The sequence below is a fragment of the Oryx dammah genome, unplaced genomic scaffold (genome assembly GCF_014754425.2).
Source record: "Oryx dammah isolate SB20612 unplaced genomic scaffold, SCBI_Odam_1.1 HiC_scaffold_15, whole genome shotgun sequence".
Lineage (NCBI taxonomy): Eukaryota > Metazoa > Chordata > Mammalia > Artiodactyla > Bovidae > Oryx > Oryx dammah.
The window spans coordinates 9,093,567-9,114,825 of NW_024070199.1; the positions used below are offsets into that span (position 1 = coordinate 9,093,567).

The window sequence follows — 21,259 nt, forward strand, 5'->3', positions numbered from 1 at the left end:
ACACCCAGGACTGATCTCTTTTAGGATGGACTGGTTGGATCTCCTTGCAGTCCAAGGGACTCTCAAGAGTCTTCTCCAACACCACAGAATAATAAAATACCTTCCTCAGATCTTTGTGAGGATTCAATGAGATGATATATGTAAACTGCCAGGCATGTAAGAGGTGCCTAGTAAGTATTCCCTTTTCCTTTTTTCCTGCCTTCCCTTATCACTGATCCAGAAATATTACAGTCAACTCCAAGCCCCAAACAGTCTGACCTATTTCCTTTCTGACCCGCTCCATTCTGTCCTTCTGGCACACTGATTGCCTTGAAGTTTCTTGAACACTCGAGACACACTCGCACCTCAGGACCCTCTGACCCCTGTGTGGCTTGTTTCCTCATCTCTGGCAAGTTTTTGCTCAGTTATCATCCTCTCAGTGAGACCTGCCCGAGCCACACTCTAAAACTCCAGCACCCTTCATCTTATTATTGCTTTCCCAGCTTTATTTTCCTCTAAAGTTCTTATTACCTTCCCCACATTTATATAATTTGTTTTTTATTTTTGTGTGTGTTTGTTATTAATTTGTTCGTTATCCCCTCCAGCTGGCGTATACGCTCCACGAGGACGGGAAGTTTTAAATGCCTTATTCATTGCTGTGTCCCCAGTGCTTAGAACATTGTCGGGTACATCCTAAGCTCTCAGGAAGTCTTTGTGAAATGAATGAATGTTCAACTAGCTCTCGTGATAACTGTTGAGCATATTGGGGGTTGGGGGAGCACCTGGGACTGAAGAGTCTTGACTGCCATCTGAGGGTTCTTCTGCAATCTGGCTGGGCAGTGACTCCCCGCTAGGAGTCTAGGAGACAAGAGTTCCAGTCCTTTACTCCTTTGTCTGTAAAATGAGGACCTTACTCTTTGCCTCACTAAATAGCCCATTTTTATTAAAAAAAATTTTTTTTTGATGTGTGTTTTTATTTGTTTATTTGGCTGCATCAGGTTTTAGTTGCAGCACTCAGGATCTTTCGTTGCTGCCCACCAGCTCTCTAGTTGTGGTGTGGGTTCCGGAACACGTGGGCTCAGTAGTTGCAGTGCTCAGGCTCAGCAGTTGTGGTGCTTGGGCTCAGCAGTTGTGGTGCTCAGGCTCAGTAGTTGTGGTGCTTGGACTCAGTAGTTACAGTGCTAAGTCTCAGTAGTTGCAGTGCTTGGACTCAGTAGTTACAGTGCTCAGGCTCAGTAGTTGCGGTACTCGGGCTTCGTTGCCATGCAGCTTTTGGGATCTTCATTCCCGGATCAAGGACGGAACCTACATCCCCTGCATTGCAAGGTGGATTCTTAACCCCTGGACCACAGGAAAGTCCCATAAATAGCCTATTTTTAGGAAAAACTTAACCCTAGAACCTTTTACACAGAAGTACTGGTTAGCTCATAGTTCACCTTGGAGATGTGGAAACCAACATTTCCCCTCTTGCCCCCCTGCCAGTTTCCACTGCTGGACAGTTTATTTTTCTCCTTTGTTTGCTTCCTGTCCTCAATTCACTGGACTTAGAAACAATCTCCCATTGAACCTGACGGCAGTGCGATGCCAGGGACATGGTTCCCAGAAGGTGGCCTGAGTGCCTTTCCTTGCCAGCCTCTGAGAGCTAAGAAGTTACTGTGCATGAATTAAAGCTACCGTGCATGAAAGAACTGAGACAGCTGTCCCCTGGTGAAGTTGTCTGTTTAGATTAGGTCCACTCAGTCATTCACTCCTTCACTTATTTCTTCACATCAAGAGACTCACAGTCAGATGGGAGAGACCAGAGCAGACAAATCATTATTGCAGTGGAAACACATAGGTGGAGGAGAAAGTTTCTGTGTTAGTGAAGTCCCTGCTACAAGAGTGTTTGTTGTAGGACAACCCCAAACCTCAGTGGCTTCCAACTAAAACTATTCATTTCTTGCTTTGGTACCTACAGGTCAGCTAAGGTGGCCGAGCTTCAGGTGGATCAAGTTCTGGTCTGTCCTTGTATCTCTTTCTGGGACCCAGACTGAAGAGGCAGTGGCTACCTGGGGCAAGCTCTTCTTGGGGTCCATGGCCAGAGTACAAGAAGCCGGGCCAAACCACACAAGCACATCCACAGCCTTGACTTGTATCACACTGATAACAATTCATGGGCTAAAGTCAGTCACAGGCCAAGCCCACCATCTGGAAGGTAGGGGTGAATACTCTGCTTACTCTAGTGACAACATGGTTGTATTGTTCTATTTCAGGGAGGGACTGAAGAGTTAGGAATACTGTACTTGAAGTGGCTTAGTGATAATCTGCCTGCAATGTAGGAGATGGAGGAGGTGTATGTTCGATCCCTGGTTTGGGAAGATCCTCTGGAGAAGGAAATGGCTACCCACTCCAGGATTCTTGCCTGGGAGATTCCATGGACAAAGGAACCTGGTAGGCTACAGTCCATGGGGTCACAAAGAGTCGGAGCAACTAAACAGCAACGACAACAATCGAATGTGCTACAGCGTTCAGCTTATTTAGCTCCAGCTATGGAAATGAGGGAAGGCTTCTTGGAGATAGTAACTTTCATCTTGAAGGATAAGTCCTTTTCGAGACAATTAAGCAGGCAGTAATATATGCAATTTTGTAGGATCGCATACATACACACACACACACACACACACACACAATTTATATATGCACAAGTAGTAATATACGCACCAGGGAATCCTGGCGTGCTGCAGTCTGTAGGGCTGCAAAGAGTCAGATGTGACTTAGCAACTGAAGGGCAACAACAGCAAATACATGGGCGTGCATGCTGATTTAAACAGTGACTGTGAAGTGTTATCTTAAAATTCGGTAGTCACTGTGGGCAATATGTAAAGAGCTACAGGAAGATAAAAATAAAGGTCACCAGAGTGCTTGCCTTCAAGTTAAAACTTCCTAAGGGAGAAAGATACAAAAAAGAAAAGGAAAACATGTAACCAATACATTCTTGCCAGCTGAGTGAAACAAAAGTGTGAACTCAGAAAGGAAGTTAGAGTATATTTTTAGCAGCTACTTTTGGTATGCACTGCTTTCTAGCCATTATTTTATTTAATCCTGGCAACCCTTGAAGGATGTCCTAATGAGAATCCTGAGCCTCGGAGTGGTTAGGTGATTTGCCTCATGTTTTATAGTTAGACAGTCGTAGTGGGAGTACTTCCTTGTAGATCTCTTTTGCCAAAGAGCAGGGGTGCTTATGCATAGATGTATTCATAGACGTTGCTACGTTACTGTACACACTGTCTTTTATTGAGTAGGGCTGCTTTAAAATGTAGTAAACCCCCCCTTGTTTTAGTGTCTACTATATATGCAGTACTCTGTTTGCTAAAGGACCCCAGTCCTGGAGTAGTTCCTCAAGTCTAGCCTGGCTGTGGCATTCTGTAGGTCTCACCTTATTCTCATAGGTTCAAAAACTTTTTTTTTTTAATCTTTATTGAATTCTGTTATAATACTGCTTCTGTCTTAATGTTTTAGTTTTCTGGCCATGAGGCATGTGGGATCTTAGCTCTCTGATCAGCGATCAAACCCACGTCCCCACACTGGACAGTGAAGTCTCAACCATTGGACCACCAGGGACATCCCTGCTCATGGGCTTAAAATGCCTCAAAGAAAATACGATCCTTGCCTGTGTTTCTATGCAAAAATGCTCACTTTGAACGGTGAGGTGTTTTGAAATCCTGCCTCTTTTTTCCTCCCAGATTATATATACACAGTCAATGTTCTTTCTCCTGGGAAATGAAGGGAGACAGCTTGGTGAGTTGCTCCAGGTCCAGCAAAAGTTAGAGGTGGGACTAAGTGGAGAATAACTGTTTTCACTACGGTGTAAACTACCTCTACCTGATAATACTTCTTCCATCATTACGGAGCACAGATGCATGCTAGTGGAACATCCCTGTGCTTGAAGAAGTGGGCATTTGTGACTTTTTATTTCCAGTTTCCTACCAGTAATCACTTGACAACTGGAATAAGGTCTCCCTGGTCTTCCTCATCTTTAGTGTGACCTTTCAGCCTCATGCCCCGTGCGTTTGCAGAGAGAACCGCCATCTTTCTGCAACCATCCCTTCCCTCTGTGGATCGTTAAACATTGACAGGCATTTTTGTGCACGCTCCATCTCGGCGGTCCGGAATTGGGTTGAAGCATGTTTCATGACCCATTTTCTATTTGCTCAAGAAGCTGGCAGAACTGGTTTCCCTGATCTCGGAGACCATCTCACATGGTCACTTTGTCCTCCGAGACATGTTTGAAATCTTCTAATAATGAGCAATGCTTATTGTTAACAATGAGAACCGCTGCCTGTTGCTGTCTGGTATTTACTGTCTCACGATTCCCCAGGCAGGTGACACTCAGATCCTGTGGCTGCTCATCGAGTTGACGTCGGACGGAAGGAGAATAAACTGTCTCAGACTGGTCCAGCGAGGGGGTGTGAGGGGGAATGCTGCAGCAGGAACAAGTGACCTGTCTGGCCGAGAATCCAGCATCCTGAGTGCTCCCTCTTGACATCACCCTCCAGACCACTACTGCCTTGGGGAAAGGGCGCTTAGGATTTTGCTATCAGCCACCTAAAACTTTTGCCTAGCCGAGAGAAGACTTTTGCTGCAGAACTGAACAAGATACCGTTCCATTGCACTTTTTCATCCTTTGATCATCCTGGCTACGGTGACTTGTTCAGCTTGGGGAATTTGAGGCTGTCATTTTTGTGAACACTCTTCAAAATGATCGACTTAAGCTTCCTGACGGAGGAGGAGCAGGAGGCCATCATGAAGGTTCTGCAGCGAGACGCTGCCCTGAAGAGGGCTGAAGAGGAGAGAGTCAGGTAGGAGGCTGGCCCTCCCCGGGGGGGAGGAGGGCAGTCCATAAGAGGATGAGACACTTCGTTCCTCTCAGCTGTAAGTGGTCGTTCTGACTTGGAGCCTGACTTATGGGTTCCAATTTTTGGTATATTTCCTGGACAGAACTTTCTCCTCCTTGGTATCTCTCATCCCATAGGGCTCATGCCAGAAATAGTCTTGATTAAAAACCTAACTAAATGCCTTTAACGTATAAAACACTGGATTAAAAATGAAGTACTCTATACAAACATATCCATATATCTATGCTCCCCATATATATGTATAATGTGTACACACACACACAAACTCACACATATTCACTTTTTTTTTTAAACTAAATCTACTTCTTTAAAAGTGGGTCATATACTAAATTAGAAAAAAATGTTAAGTTTCTAAAGTGTTGAGAACAGAGAAGTAGCTCACATTTTTGCATATTTTCATACATGCTTGAAATGATTTCACCGGCAAATTGAAATTGGTTCTGACTGAGCCAATTTTTCATTTGTGTCCCTTGAGAAAGTGTGACGCTGTTCTTGTTGGGAGGAACTCAAACCAAATGTTCCGCATCAACAGTCCTACCACTTTCACCTACTGTGGGGTGGGAGGAGCATGAGGTCAGAGTGCTTGCGTCCAAGCCCTGCCATCTATTGCCTTCGTCATCTGGGTTTCAAAGGCAGTGAAAGGCTTCCTGAATGTAAGTTAGTCATATTCATGGCATAACCCCCCATCCCAGGAGTTATCCAAGAGGAGTACCAGCCACCTTCTTACTTCTTGGAACACCATGATCATAAACAATGGATTTATTTGTATCCATATTTAATTTATTTTTTCATAGTTGACCCTCATTTGAACATGGACGCTTTGTAAAAGAACATGCTGAAGTTCCCTTTAAGTACTCCAGAGTGTCTGATTATGTCTGCTCATCATAATTCATGTTACACAGTGCGTAACAGATTGCAAGGGGCTTATATGCCCGTTATTTCCTCTGAGCTCACAGCACTCATGCAGTTGGGATGCAGGGTGGTTTGTAATTACACCAACCTGATGTGTGAGGAAATTGACCTTGAGACAGGTCAAGTGACTCACCCAGGCTCATGCAATCCATAGATGTCAGAAGTGAGAATTAAATCCTGGCCCGCAGGTACTCATTCACTGAGTCTACCGTCCCTTCCTGAGAAAACTGCAACAGACAGGGCATCCTGGGAGCCAGCCACGATGAAGGGGGTGGCTGCCACGGACACTGAGCTGTGACTGTGAAAGGAGACGCTGTAGGTGGTGGAGACCATGAGAATGGGGTTCCTTACTTGTCATGTTCCGTCCTCCAAGTTGCTGCTCCCCACTCTCAGCAAGTGGGGCACCTCAAACTGTGTCCCCTGGAGAGCTGGGAACTACACCAATCAGCCATCGGGGTCTCTTGGTAGCATTCATCCTTAACCAATCACAGTACATGGATGTCATCTTCTTATGATCCTCCCAGCAGCCCTGAGATTTAGCAAGGCAAGACTGTTAGACCCATTTTAGAAATGAGGGGGTGGGGGAGCAGCACAGAGGAAAAATTAGTAGATTTTTCAAGCATATTGGGGAATGGGGATTCCTTTAGTCGCTCAGAAGGCTAGATGGAGAGACTGGAAGGGAAAGCAGTGGAGCTGAGATTGCCCCTTGCTTTAGCCCTGAAGGGACTTGGATGATTCTGAGACTGTCTGCTCCTGGACTGATGGAACAAAATGCTGTTCCTTGGGCTTTTGCTTTTCAGTCCTGTTACCGTCCCCTAGCTGTTTGTCTTTGGTGATTGACCTCATGTCTCTTCCTGCCTTGAGACATGGGAACTTTCAGTATTAGCAATCTGCCATCTTTGATTCCTCCCACTGTGGTGCTCGTGGTAAAGAACCTGCCTGCCAATGCAGGAGACGCAAGAGATATAGGTTCGATCCCTGGGTTGGGAAGACTCTCTGGAGGAGGGCAAGGCAACCCACTCCAGTATTCTTGCCTGGAGAACCCCGTGGAGACAGGAGCCTGGCAGGTTGCACAGAGTCGGACATGACTGGAGTGACTGAGCGTGCACACACCGACAAGGTTTTACATGTGATCTGTAATTCTGCTTCCTCCATCTAGCTGGATTAGGAAGGCTAGAGGGAGGTTACCCTCCCTTCTATTTTAAACACACTTAATATTTTATTCTTTTTAGAAAATATTTATTATTTGGCTGTGCTGGATCTAAGTCACAGCATGTTGGATCTTTAGTTGTGGCTACAAACCCCTAGTTGCGGCATGTGGGATCTAGTTCCCCGACCAGGGATCTGACCTAGACCCCCGGCATTGGGAGTGTGGGATGTTAGCCCCTGGACCACCAGGGAAGTCCCCCTCCCTTCTATATTTACTTGGCCTCTGGGATTCCAGGCTATTGGGTCTTCCTCGTAGTTCTCCGATTCTGTATGAGTGGAGGTATTTCTCAGACATCTCTGGTAAGAGCTGAAAATATCCTTAAAAATTCCGAGTTCTGCCTGAAAGTGATCCTGGGTGGGAGTGTGTAGCCACTGGTACCAGCAAGTCTGCAGCCACAGCAGGAAGGCTGTGGGTCCTCTTACAGAGGTGACCTTGCAGAGTCTCCTTCCACGCACTGTTTCTGAGGACACCTCTGAAGCTGCTTCTGGTGCTGCCCTTGTTTCTTGCTTTTGTAAACTGATGGAAGAAGGCTTGGGGTGGTAAAAATCTAGTGTGGGTCAAACGCTGTTTGCTGCTACATTCTGGTGTGTCAGCTGCTCTGTTGTGTCCAACTCTTTGGGACCCCCTGGACTGTAGCCTGCCAGGCTCCTCTGTCCTTGGGATTTTCCAGGCAAGAATACTAGAGTGGGTTGCCATTCCCTTCTCCAGGGGATCTTCCCAACCTGTGGCTCGAACCTAGGTCTCCTGCATTGCAGGTGGATTCTTTACCGTCTGAGCCACTGTTCGGGGGGCCTTCCTAGTTAGGCACCAAGCAGCTTGGGTGGACTTGGTCATGGGTGGGTCCAGGACTGAGTGCCAGGGACCAGATGGGCAGCAGGCCCACACCCTGTGGACACTGACAGGCCCAGCTCACAGCTGGCTCCGCCCAAGAGGAATGGCGCTTTCGAACCCCTTGCTTTAGCCCTGAAGGGACTTGGATGGTTCTGAGACTGTCTGCTCCTGGACTGATGGAACAAAATGCTGTTCCTTGGGCTTTTGCTTTTCAGTCCTGTTACCGTCCCCTAGCTGTTTGTCTTTGGTGCTTCCATCAGAGTTATAGCCTGACAGCTCTGGAAAGATTTTGGGGGTCCATATCAGTCACTTTACAGATAAAGCAGGAAAAACCCAGAGAGGAGAAGTGACTTACCCAGGGTCACACAGATAGTCAGTGCCAACGCCAGGATAAGAAAAGCTCTTGGTCTCCTGGTTTGAGAAGAACAGTAAAGGCCCTTCAGTCAAAACTAATGTGATTTTGGATCCTCTCCTCACCACTAAATCAACTGTGGTTCATTCGGCAAGTTACTTGACCTCTCTGAGCCCTCAACTCAGAGACTGGGAATAACCATAGTATCAAACTCAAAAGAATTATAGCCAAATAAAATAATTCTTTATCTTCTTAGCACATAGTAGATGACTGATACATTTTAATTTCCTTATTCACCACTCCACCTTTGCCTCTAAGGAAAAAAAAAAAAAAGAACAGAATTCTCTGGTTAGTGGTCTGATTCCTTAGAAGGAAATTACTCCTAAAGCTCTCAACTATTTATTAATAAAATAATGGAGTCTAATTGAGCACTCTTTAAGTATAAGAAACTTCTCTGGACTAATGAAAGGGATTTTAGGGTAATTGAAACATTACCAGCCTACCCGTCCCAGCCCTCAAGGTATTTACCATTTATCGGATTATCAATTGCAAATTTAAAACCTCGACCTTGGTTTCCCTAACATGATTTTGCAATGCCCCAGTTCTCCTCCAAGTTGGTGAGTGACTTTAGAGACATAATTTAGATAATTCTATTCTTAGCCTAAGCAAAACACCATTAGAAAGGCAAATCTGCCACTGAAATCCAGAGTGCTTCAGCGTGTTATTTCAAATGCTGGTTCTGTATGGACCTCGGCGGCGAGGACATTACTCATGGGCTATAGCACTGCTGCCTGCTAGGGGCGGACACTGCCTCGGAGTCTTCAGTACGGCTGTGGAGAGTTGCATTTAAACTGAAATCTGTCTGCCATTCCTCATTTATCCAGAAATGCTTTGGCTTGTTCACATCCAAGCTCCTTCAAGACCCTTTGGAGATGATTTATCCTGTAGGTTACCTCCCATCCAAATTTCAGGGCTTCCCAGGTGGCGCCAGTGGTAAAAGAACCTGCCTGCCAATGCAGGAGACTTTAGAGACATGGGTTCGATCCCTGGGTCAGGAAGATCCCCTGGAAGAGGGCATGGCAACCCACTCCAATATTCTTGCCTGGAGAATCGCATGGATGGAGGAACCTGCCGGGCTACAGTCCAGGGAGTCGCAAAGAGTCGGACACGACTTGGCGACTCAACAACAACCTCCAGATTTCATGGATCAGAAAGTGAGTATTGTACAGAAGTGTGCAGTTCCCAAATCACTCAACCTGTTAATGGTAGACGGTGGATTTGAACCCAAAGGAATATCCACTGTGGTGTCTCTGGAGTTCAGTGAGAAGACAGCAATTCCAGGTCACTGCAGCTGCCCCCTCCCTGTTACCACAAGTGGCAGGTGCAGTCACCTACCATGCGGCTCTACCCAGCCTGCTTTCCCCACTGCCAGCTGGAGACATTTCACAAAGCAGCAGGGCAGCAGACATCAGCATGGATTCTTTTTCTGTCTCCTGGCTGCCTCCTCCCTCTCTGTCCTCTTTTTTTTTTTTTTTTTAAGAAACACCACCACACATACATAGATATAATTTTGGTCTTTTATGGTTTGAAAATGACACACTCTAGAGGTGGTATTTCCTGTGCTTTGCGTTACACTGCCAGCAGGAAATCATTGCCCCTGGGTGTCTGTACACTGCCAGTACTGTGCCCCCAGCCCATAAACACACAACCACATCTAGAGTGATGGGTGCTCTTCCAGTAGATACCATCTCAACCGCGACCGCATCTTGTGATCCTCAGCTGCTGCCTTAAGCCCTAGTTTCTTTGAAATGAAGGCAGTTGTCATTGAATAACTGCCTTCCAGCACCTCTGATGGTGTTTTCTGTCAAAGCAAAGGGGAAAGGAACCAACATTTGTCCAGGGTTGACACTGTACACAGTGTCACACTTTCCCCCTTGATCCACGCAACGGTGTAGCCGAACCCACTCAACAAGGAGGAAATGGGGGTGGAGGGGGTGAGGTTAAGCGCCCTGTAAGAGTGAAACCTTGCTCATCCAACTACAAACCTGTGTTTCCCGCGCAACGTGCTGCCTCACAGCAGACTGTGGAGACCTGCAGTGTGTCCACAACGTGGGTGATGTATGTTTGGTCTTATTTTCCGCTGTAATGAGCTTTTGCAGTTTATTTCATTTTCACGTGTGTTTGTTTTCAGATTCTCTATCAAAGGTTGAACTCCTTCATAGAAAGTGAAGTGTGATAGCCATCTTAGAAATCATAACCACGTTTGGCTGTCCCCGGCAGGGTGGGAAAGCAGTAGAAAGAATGTGGATGATGAGGCAGGCTGGCTTCTGGTCCTGGCTCTGTGTAACCTTGGGCAAACCTCTTAACCGCTCTGGGTTTCAATTCATCTCTGAAGTGAGGCCATTTGTAACTATCCAAGGTTCATTCCAGCTCTCGTATTCAAAACAATCATGTAAGAGTACTTTCAAATCACCTAGTCTAACCCTCTTGCTGAGCGGTTAAAAAAAACTATCTAGGGAATCAAACGGTCAGCCTCTCTGGCCAGTCTGCTGCTTCTCATTATCCACAGCTGATCAGATAACATCGTCCAGGTTCTGCCTAAGATGCTAGACCTTTGCTTCCTCAGAATGAATAGCTAGAATCTGGGGTGTGATGTGTAAGTACAAGGAAGAAAGCTGTTTGAACCCAGGATGAAGGGTGCCACTGTTCAGGCTTTTCTGTGGAAGCGCTCACATTCTTTCTGCACCCCGGGAGTTGGCACTGGCAGTTAGACTGGCTGTACACTATTTTATGTACAGTTCCAAGCATATGCTTTATATGCAATAGGGAATCAATGAACTAGTGGATAAGCAAATGAACAGATAGGGCCTTTAACATACAGAGGAGGCGAGTTGGCTGTCTTCTGCAATTGACTGAATTCTTTGGGCATCATAGTAAACCTGTAAGGATTAAATGAGATAATGCATGTTAAATGCCATGCATGAAGCACAGTATAAAACACATGCTTAGCATATATTAGCTGATGGAATGGGGGCATGACCAGGACAGTGTCTTCTCTAGGCTGAGTATTCTTCTGCTTTCGCCTTGCCCAGCAGCCTGTGGGTATTTATTGAGCATCTTCTCTGTCCTCAGCTCTCTACTAAGTATAACGTGCAAGTGGAGAGGATGGTAAGGTGTAAAAATGTGAGGGCCAAGAAACTTACCCCTTTCCCCACGTCAGCTAAATGGTACAACTAGAGAATCAAATGCTAATTTGTTGGTACAATTCAAGTTCAAGAAAAATGAGAGATCAATGTAGGCTGGTAGAGAAGATTTTTTTTTTTAATTTTTAAAAGTTAAAGTATAGTTAATTTACAATATTATGTGTTTCTTATTAGTACTGCATTGGGATTCAGTATTTTTATAGATTATATGTCTTTAAAAGTTATTGCAAGATAATGGCTATAATTTCCTGTGCTGTACAATATATCCGTGTTGCTTATCTATTTTATACATAGTAGTTTGTATTTCTTAACCTCGTACTTCTATTTTGCCCTTCCCCCATTCCTTTTCCCCTTTATTATCCATTAGTTTGTTTTCTATATCCCTGAGTCTGTTCTTGTTTTGCATATACATTCATTTGTATTATTTTTTGTTGTTATTGTTCAGTTGCTCAGTCGTGTCTGACTCTTTGTGACCCCATGGACTACAGCATGCCAGGCTTCCCTGTCCTTCACTATCTCCCTGAGTTTGCTCAAGCTCATGTCCATTGAGTCAGGGATGCCATTCAAACATTTCATCCTCTGTCACGCCTTTCTACTCTTGTCCTTAGTCTTTCCCAGCATCGGGGTCTTTTCCAGTAGTCGGCTCTTCCCATCAGGTTGCCAGAGTATTGGAGCTTCAGCATCAGTTCCTTCAAATAAATATTCAGGGTTGATTTCCTTTAGGATTGACTGGTTTGATCTCCTTGCTGTCCAAGGGACTCTCAAAAGTCTTCTCTAGCAACACAGTTTGAAAGCATCAATTGTTTGGCTTTCAGCCTTCTTTATGGTCCATCTCTCACATCTGTACACAACTACTGGAAAAACCATAGTTTTGACTATATGGACCTTTGTCAGCAAAGTGTTGTCTCTGCTTTTTAACACGCTGCCTAGGTTTGTCATAGCTTTTCTTCCAAGGAGCAAGCGTCTTTTAATTTCATAGCTGCAGTCACCATCTACGGTGATTTTGGAGCCCAAGAAAATAAAATCTGCCACTGCTTCCACTTTTTCCCCTTCTATTTGCCACGAAGTGATGGAACCAGATGCCATGATCTTAGTTCTTTGAATGTTGAGTTTTAAGCCAGCTTTTTCACTCTCTTCTTTCACCCTCATTAGTTCCTCTTCACTTCTACCATTAGAATGGTATCATCTGCATATCTGAGGTTGTTGAGATTTCTCCCAGCAGTCTTGAATCCAGCTTGTGATTCATCCAGCCCAGCATTTTGCATGATGTACTTTGCGTGGAAGTTAAATAAGAAAGGTGACAATATATAGCCTTGATGTACCCCTTTCCCAATTTTGAACCAGTCTGTTGTTCCCTGTCTGGTTCTAACTGTTTCTTCTTGACCGGTATATAGGTTTCTCAGGAGACGGGTAAGGTGGTCTGGAATTCCCATCTCTAAGAATTTTCCAGTTTGTTGTGATCCACACCGTCAAAGGCTTTAGCGTAGTCAATGAAGGAGAAGCAGATGTTTTTCTGGAACTCCCTTGCTTTCTCTATGATCCAATGGATGTTGGCAATTTGATCTCTGGTTCCTCTGCCTCTTCTAAACCCAGCTTGTACATCTGGAAGTTCTCAGTTCATGTACTGTGAAGCCTAGCTTGAAAAATTTTGAGCGTTACCTTGCTAATGTGTGGAATGAGTGCATTCCCAAAGTAAGTGATATCATACATGATTTGTCTTTCTGTCTGACTTATTTCACTACCCATAATATTCTCCAGGTGCTAAGAAGATTTTACCAGCACCGCCTAGGTGGTAGATTCTTTTTATTCCTTTTTTGGCCATGCTGTGCAGGCTGCAGGATCTTAGTTCCCAAATCAGAGATCACATCTGCGCCTCCTGCAGTGGAAATACCGAGTCTTAACACTGGACCACCAGGGAAGTCCCTGATGGTGTGATTTATTTTGTAATCTACATCTCTGCAGAACTTGGGCTTCAATGTCTTGCATGTGGTTTCATCTATAAAATATTCCAAATGGCTAAAACAGAAAAAGAGATTAACTCTGTCAGTGATTATCATGATAGGAAATATATAAATAGCACTTAGTGCATTTGAAAGTATTTCCTATTTTTTGCCACTTTAAAAGATGAACCAGGAATCCAGCCTGAGTTCTTTACTGTAATGACCTTACTGGAAGCCTGACTCCCACAGTACTGCAGGCTTAGGGGGGCCAGAGGCTTGGAGACAGACAGTTAGGCAGGAGCAGATCAAGCGTTGCCTAATGACACTTACAAAGTGCTTTTCAGTTGAACAACAAAAACAAGTAAATAAATAATCTCGTGAAGGGAAATTGGGAGTTGTTACGCTCTGAGGGTTTGTGGTCTCCTTCAACAAGCTCATGGCCGATGTAAGATTTCCTTCTGCATTTTCCTAATCCTCCAAGAGATGAAGTGTCCTGCCTGAACCAGAGAAGGCACTGCCATTGTGACGGAGCTTGGTTCACTCAAGCCCAGGAACAACAGGCTCTCATCTCTTATCCGACTCACACCAGGCTGGCTGCTGTGCATTTACTTATTAACAAGTTATCCACTTAACAGTTTCTAGGCATCAGTTCCATGCCAGGCTCTGTGCTGGTGCTCTTGTTAGAAAGGTGATTAGGAGGTAGTCCTCGCTTTCAAGGGGTTAACAGTTCGCAGGTCAGTGTGTGAGACGGATGTGCAGACAGATCATTGGAACACGGCGCGCTGAGTGCTGCCGTGGAGGAGCTGTGGGAGCACGGAGAAGGGCCGGCCGCCTGGTGCCCTCGGGAGTCAGGGAAGCCTTCCCCGGTGAGGTGGTGCACAGATCTGAGGGATGAGGGGGTCACGTGCTGGACAGAGAAGTGAGAGAAAGACATCCCAAGAGGAATGTACGTTTACTGGTCTCTTACCAGGATCCAGGAACTGTTAGGTACTTCCAGGTAAATACTGCCTTTCCTCATCCTAGAAGTCCTGCAGAGTACCTCTTATTTCCCCCTGTCTTTATAAACAAGGAGACTGAAGCTTAGAGGGGTACAGGAATCTGCCAAAGATGGCATTTAAGCAGGGTCAGAACTGGAATTTGGACCCAATCTGGAGAGATGCCAAAGCCCATAGTCTTTCTGCCACAACCTCCTGCCCTTAATGTCTGCAGAGGTCATGCAAGACCAGTTTGGAGATCAGTGAGAAGTCAAGTGGGGAGCATGGGAGCAAATGCTGGAAAACGAATCTGAAAAGATAGCCTGAAGCCAGGTGGTCGGGGGCTGCATAGGATATTCCTTCCTTCCAGAAGTGTTGAGTGAACATCCACTGTTCCATGTCTGGAAAGACATGAAGCAAAGATATATTGAGTATAGGCCCTGTCCCTAGGGGCTTACTGTCTAGTCATGGAGAGCTGGAAGGACTTCTCTTTTCTGGCATTGAACTTGAATCAGGTCCTTTTGGGAAGAGAAGGCAAAAGCTCCATCAGCAACCAGGGTGGATTATTTGCTCTGCTGAAAATCAAGGCAATGATTCCACATGTCAGCAATATCATATGATATTTGTTTTTATCTGTCTCCCTTACTTCACTCAATATGACAGTCTCTAAGTCCATCCAGGCTCCTCTGTCCATGGGATTTCCTAGGCAGGAATGCTTTACTGGGTTGCCATTTCCTTCTCCAGGGAATTTTCCGGACCCCAGGATCAAACCCACATCCCCTGCCGTGCAGGCAGATTCTTTTACCACAGAGTCATTTCATTCTTTTTTTTTTTTTTTATGGCTGAATGAACACATCTTTTTCCATTCTTGTTAATGGACATTTAGGTTGCTTCCATGTCCTGGCTGTTAAAAATATACACTCTACTATATATAAAAATAGATAACTAATAAGGACCTACTGAATAGCACAGGGAACTCTACTCAATACTCTGTAATAACCTACATGGGGAAAGAATCTAAAAGAGTGGATATACATATATGTATAACTGAACCACTTTGCTGTACAGCAGAAGTTACCACAACATTTTAAATCAACTATATTCCAATAAAGATATTTGAAAAAAGAAAATCTGGGCAAGAGGAAATCATTCGACACATTTCATAGGAACCGTGAAGACACTGTCCCTGTTAGGATTTGGTGGCGGGCTGTCACTACAGCGTGTATCCGACGGTTGTGATCGGACATGTTTGGCCTAGGGCCACTTCTTTAAGTGGAGAGTAGAGACGTTTCCAGCAGAGAGTCAGACTCTGGCTGGAAAGTGTCTCTTCAGGCACACTTTGGAGAGAGAAAACGTACTTGCCAGAACCCTGGTGACTGCCCCTCCTGCCTTCCTCTTTCCTGGGTGGGCCTTTGTGCAGCCGTCACACCACAGCCCTGCCACCGCCTTGGTGTGGCCCCCCTGCACATTCTCTGGCTAAAACACTCAGATTTGCTATGTTAGGTAGTGTGCGTATTAGCTTGAATGACAGTCATCAAACCCTGTTGGATTTTTGTAGCACAGTATCTTCCAAGAGTTGAAAGTCTCCTTAAGGCTTTTATTTTACTTTAAGTAGAGCTCTGTGAACAAGAAAAGATAGATTTTTTTGACTCTCATTTTATCGACATGGATAGAGATGCAGAGGTTATGAGACTTGTCAGTGCAGAACAGTGTTTTTCCCTCTGCTGTAAAATGAGGGAAACTTTAGGAGGGTGGTACTTGGTTTCTTCTTTAGATTTTAGCTTTTCCGTGAGCATCAATGACTGTGGAACCCTTAGAAGCAGTATCTGCACAAATGGAATTTACCCCTGCCTGCACTCCCTACCCCACCTAAGTTTGATCTTCCCTGATCCCAGCCTGCCTTGTTGAATTCATTTTCCTAGGATTAAGAACCAGGGACATATAGGCTTCCAGAAAAGTCTCTGATAAGTTCATTTCACTGAAATGGCAAGAACTGATGAGCTGATAATTTCCCCACCAGTTATCCACTCAGTGTTTATTAGGTGCCAGGCGTACACAGACTATGGTGTATATGCGTTAGCTAACTTAATCCTCATAGAAATCTTACTAGGTGAGTTACTATTATTAGCCCCATTCCTTTTTAAAAATTTTTTAAGGTGGACATTTTTAAAGTCTTTCTTGAATTTGTTACAGTATTGCAGCTATTTTAAGTTTTGCTTTTTTGGCCACTGAGGCATGTGGGGTCTTATCTCCCCAATTAGGGATCAAACCCGCACCCCCTGCGTTGGAAGGTGACGTCTTAACCACTAAACCATCAGGGAAATTCCTTAACCCCTTTTTAAAAATAAGGAAACCAAGGCTTAGGGAAGTGTAATATGCCCTCTTTCTCTGAGGTATTTGCATTTCAACAGTGAACACATAAGCCTGCAGCTGAAAAGTGAATTTGCTCTTGAGAAATCTCAGACGTCATCTGGGGATCATGGCTTAAATCTTTGAATTTTTGAAAAATGTTGGCATTGGATCCTGTGACCTTTTAGTTAAAGCATACACTGGTTAGTCATCTGGGAGGTTTGTGGGATCTCATAAAACACTGAGAGCTTCATTTTGGCCATATGCTTACAACTTCTTTGTGCAGTGTCGCTGTGAACTCATTTACTTACTGTGGATTCATAACAAAGTAAAGCGTTTTTCCTTTTGTAGACATTTGCCTGAAAAAGTTAAGGATGACCAGCAACTGAAGAATATGAGTGGCCAGTGGTTTTATGAAGCCAAGGCAAAAAGACACAGAGACAGAATCCATGGTGCAGATATCATCAGAGCATCCATGAGGAAGAAGAGGCCCCAGGTAGCAGGTAAGTTGACTGGGCTAGTGCCTCTCAAGGCAGCATTTGTTTGGGAGAAGTAGCCCTTGGGAGAAGGGAAGGGTGTCACCATCATTACTGAAATCTGCAGAGGGAAATCATTTAGGGGTGTGCTTTGCATAATGTGTGGTCCTGTAGGTCAAAATCTTCTTGGGTTTGGATGGATGAAGTCAGAGGTAAGTGACTTAGTGTGGTAGAGAAGAACAAAGGAAACCCTTTAGCTGTCATATTGACTTGGAGTAACATTGACAATTGAGGCTTATAAGGGATCTGTGTTTGTGTGTGCGCGCGCTCTGTCGTGTCTGACCCTTGGACGGTAGCCTACCAGGCTCCTCTGTCCATGGACTGTTCCAGGCAAGAGTACTGGAGTGGGTTGCCATTTCCTTCTCCAGGGGATCTTCCCAACCTTGGGGGATGAAATCCACATCTCTTGTATCTCCTGCATTGGCAGGCAGATTTTTTTTTTTTTTTTTAACCAGTGTACCACCTGGAAAGCTCTTATCAGGGATCTACCATCTCCTCTTTATTTGGCTCTAACTGAAAATTCAGAACCTTTTCTCCTGAGTAGAGTAACAGGAAAAGATTGGCCTTTCTGCTCAATGACTGTGACACCTGGTGCTTCTTTAAAAACCAAGTACAGGACTCAGAGGGAGAGGGAGAGGGTGTGATGATTTGGGAGAATGGCATTGAAACATGTATAATATCATGTAAGAATCGAAATGCCAGTCTATGTCTGATGCAGGATATGACACGCTTGGGGCTGACGCGCGGGGATGACCCAGAGAGATGTTGTGGGGAGGGGGGTGGGAGGGGGGTTCATGTTTGGGAACGCTTGTACACCTGTGGTGGATTCATGTCAACCTAAGCCAAAACCAATACAGAATTGTAAAGTAAAAAATTAAAAATAAATAAATAAATAAATTAAAAAAATAAATAAATAAATAAAAATAAAAATTTTGTACCTGAGGAAAAAATAAATAAATAAAAAATAAAAACCAAGTACATCATTTAAGGGACTGTAAAGACAGCATTTTGGAGGCTTCTTTAGAATTCTGTTGAGTTCATTAAATATTTACCAGGTGCCTTCTCTCTAATTAACTCTGCACTAGTCAGTATAAACCTTTACCTCTGAGAACTAGCCCCTGTCTAGTTCTAACCTGTTCTCAATAAGGAAATTACCTCTTTGGCATCTAATATGTTATAGGCATTTCTTCCCTAATATTTCTAATTGTAGTAGCAATCTTATAAGGTAGGTATTATTATCCTCATTATATATATGCAAGATGTAAAACTCAGAAGTGAAGTAACTTGCCTAAGGTCATCAATGGCCTATGAGCACTGCACAGCTCATCGTAAGGAGTCAGCCCCAGTCTATAAGGAGCGTGGCTTTACATCAGAAGGGCTGAAATCCCAGCTCTGCCATGCGTCCTCCCAAAACCACGCAGAACTCCAGAAATCTTGAAGGGTCCCATGGGTTATACCGAGGGCTCCATTTTGCAGCTAAAGAAACTAGACTTTAGAGAGACCTATGAATGTATTTGGAAATTGGGAGTCCTTGGTGGCTCAGACAGTAAAGAATCTGCCTGCAATGCAGGAGACCTGGGTTCAATCCCTGGGTCAGGAATCATCTGGAAAAGGGAATGGTAACCCACTCCAGTATTCTTGCCTGGAGAAGCCCATGGACACAGGAGCCAGGCGGGCTACAGTCCAAGGGGTGGTGAGGAGTCAAACACAACTGAAGTGACTAAGCACATGTTGCTTCATCTTAATTCTTAACACTGATGGAAGTATTACTGGCGCTTACTGGCTATGTGGCCTTAGGCAAGTCTCTTGATCCCTTTGGTCTTCAATTTTGAAATCTGTAAACTTGCAAAATTTTTCCCTCCTCAGAGGATAATGCATGCAAGGGACTCAGCACTTTGCCTCAAACTCGGTCATCACTCAGTTGATGCTAACTATCCAAGAGGTGCAGGTAGAGAGCAGTGGTGTTCAGGGGCCAAAGAGATTATTTCCTGAAGAGGGATCACAGAGGTTTTAAGGGGGCTCTGGCATCTGAGCTAGCTTTTGAGAACTTGTAGAATTTGGCTGTGTAGAGACTGTGAGAGGAGGAGGCAGTGGAGAGGAACATTCCAGAACAGAAGCATTTGTTCCCTTCTGTATCCCAGCCTTGAGTCGAGCCCATTGTAGCTGTTCAGTAAAGAGTTGGTAATGATGGTGTGTCTGTCCCAACAAGAACTTCCCTGCCTGAGTATCCCCTGGCCATACACAATAAGTCCTGGCCCCAATTCAGGTCAGATTCACCTAGAGCAGTCGCAATTTTGCTTTAGTCGTCTCCGCACATTTAAAGGTGTGCCCATGCTCTCTGGAGACTCTACTTGTGGGCAACTAAACAACACGACTCCTCGCACAGATGTATTGATAATTCTAATCTCAAGTACACAGACTCATTCGTGACTGCCTGGGTGCTCAGGGAAGGCCTGACATTCAGGTTCCAGCCTTCAGAGGTCAGAGCTGATATGAGAAGTAGTAGATTGTGGAGCATTCAGGATAACCTTCTTGCCTTTACTGTTTCCTGTTTCAGATGAGCAGAGTAAGGACAGAGCAAATAGGGCAAAGGAAACCTGGGTGAATAATGTCCACAAGGATGCTCTCCTCCCCCCAGAGCTAACCGGTGTTGTAGAAGAGCCGGAAGATGTAGCCCCAGCAAGCCCCAGGTGAGACCGAGCTCATGGGGAGAGCTGCTGCACCTGGGGGTCCTGGCTAGGTCCTGGTGTGTGTGTGCGTGCAGAGGCCAGCCAGGTCTCGTGGGTGTGGGGAGGAGGGCACAGATGAGAGCGTTCTGGGCCCTGATATGAACAAAGCCTGAGCGGTATTCTTTCTCAGCTTCCAGAATGTCTAACAAATCTGCATATTAAATTAAAATGTCAAGTGGTGATTTCTTCCAGCACCAACTTGAACTGTTTTTTCTTTTTAACTGTTATTTGTACTAAGGGTTTCTTCATAGAGTAAATGAAAATGTACTCCAAAATGAATATTGTGGAATAAGTCATTGAAGGAAAGAGATGAATGAGGGGGATTTCCCTGGTGATCCAGTGTTAGGACTTAGATACTTACACTGCTGTGGGCCTAGGTTCCTTCCCTGGTCCGGGAACTAAGATCCCCACAAGCTGCACAAATGTGGCCAAAAAAAAAAAAAAAAAAAATCAGTGATGATCAAATTGTAACAGCCTGGTGCAATTAAAGAAATTTAAGCACCAAAACCAAGCAGATGGAAATTCCAGTCCTTAATATGCCATTTATTAGCCATTTGACCATGGGCAAGTCATTTAATCTTCCTGAATATCTTTTCCTAACTATAGGTAGGAATCATACTGTATAAGAAATATTCTGATGAGAATTAGTACATAAAATACCTGGTACATGGTAGGTACTGAATAGACGCCTCTTAAGGATGCAGATTGTCATGATATTTCCATCTTGCTTTTGTGTGTTTTCCGTTTATCTTATCACCTGACCAATCAAAACGCACATCTGTACATCCTTCTATGATATAGCTGATTATGAGGCTATGTTGCCACAAACTTTTTCAACCAAGATGATTTGTTTTTAGGTATTTAAGGGTCTTCCCATTGGTATCTGTCCATTGGCGGTATAGTTGTTACTCTTTGATTGAAGGACAATTACATTTTATCTCTAGTTCCTCAGTGAAGACAATTGAATCAGAATCTCCAACTGTAGTGAAGTCAGTGAATTTGCTGATGGGACAGTCACTGAGTCAGGGTCCAAGGCTGAGACACCTGGGAAATGGGGATGTTTTCAATCTAATTTGTGGATGAGAGAGTGGGTCTATATTATAGGCACCAACAGGCATTTCAGAGTCAAATATAAGTATTACACTATATGAATAATGGAATATTGAGTCTCTTAAGGTACCTGTTGTTTATCCATTTCCCTTTTAGAGAGGACTCGCTTTGTTTTGCTGGGTGGTAGGCAGCACCATATCCCCCCGGCCCCCACCCAGGATGATCTGTGATGTTCTATCAAGACCCTGATGCTGGGAAAGATTGAAGGCAAAAGGAGAAGGGGGTGGCAGGGGATGAGA

General features: G+C 44.6%; 1 protein-coding gene across 4 annotated transcripts in view; it reads left to right on the forward strand.

Annotated features, from left to right (window-relative positions):
• SYTL2 (synaptotagmin like 2) overlaps positions 1-21,259 on the forward strand; it is a 120,999-nt gene that overhangs the window by 50,459 nt on the left and 49,281 nt on the right. For 3 of the 4 annotated variants that reach the window (XM_040255544.1, XM_040255548.1, XM_040255547.1), the window contains exons 2-4: positions 4,337-4,817; positions 16,997-17,148; positions 19,739-19,871. In XM_040255544.1, the coding sequence (XP_040111478.1) occupies positions 4,717-4,817; positions 16,997-17,148; positions 19,739-19,871 (386 nt within the window). In that variant the 5' untranslated portion in view covers positions 4,337-4,716. Of the gene's footprint in view, positions 1-2,074; positions 2,174-4,336; positions 4,818-16,996; positions 17,149-19,738; positions 19,872-21,259 lie in introns of those variants that run through there. The other variant, XM_040255545.1, reaches the window with a different exon arrangement.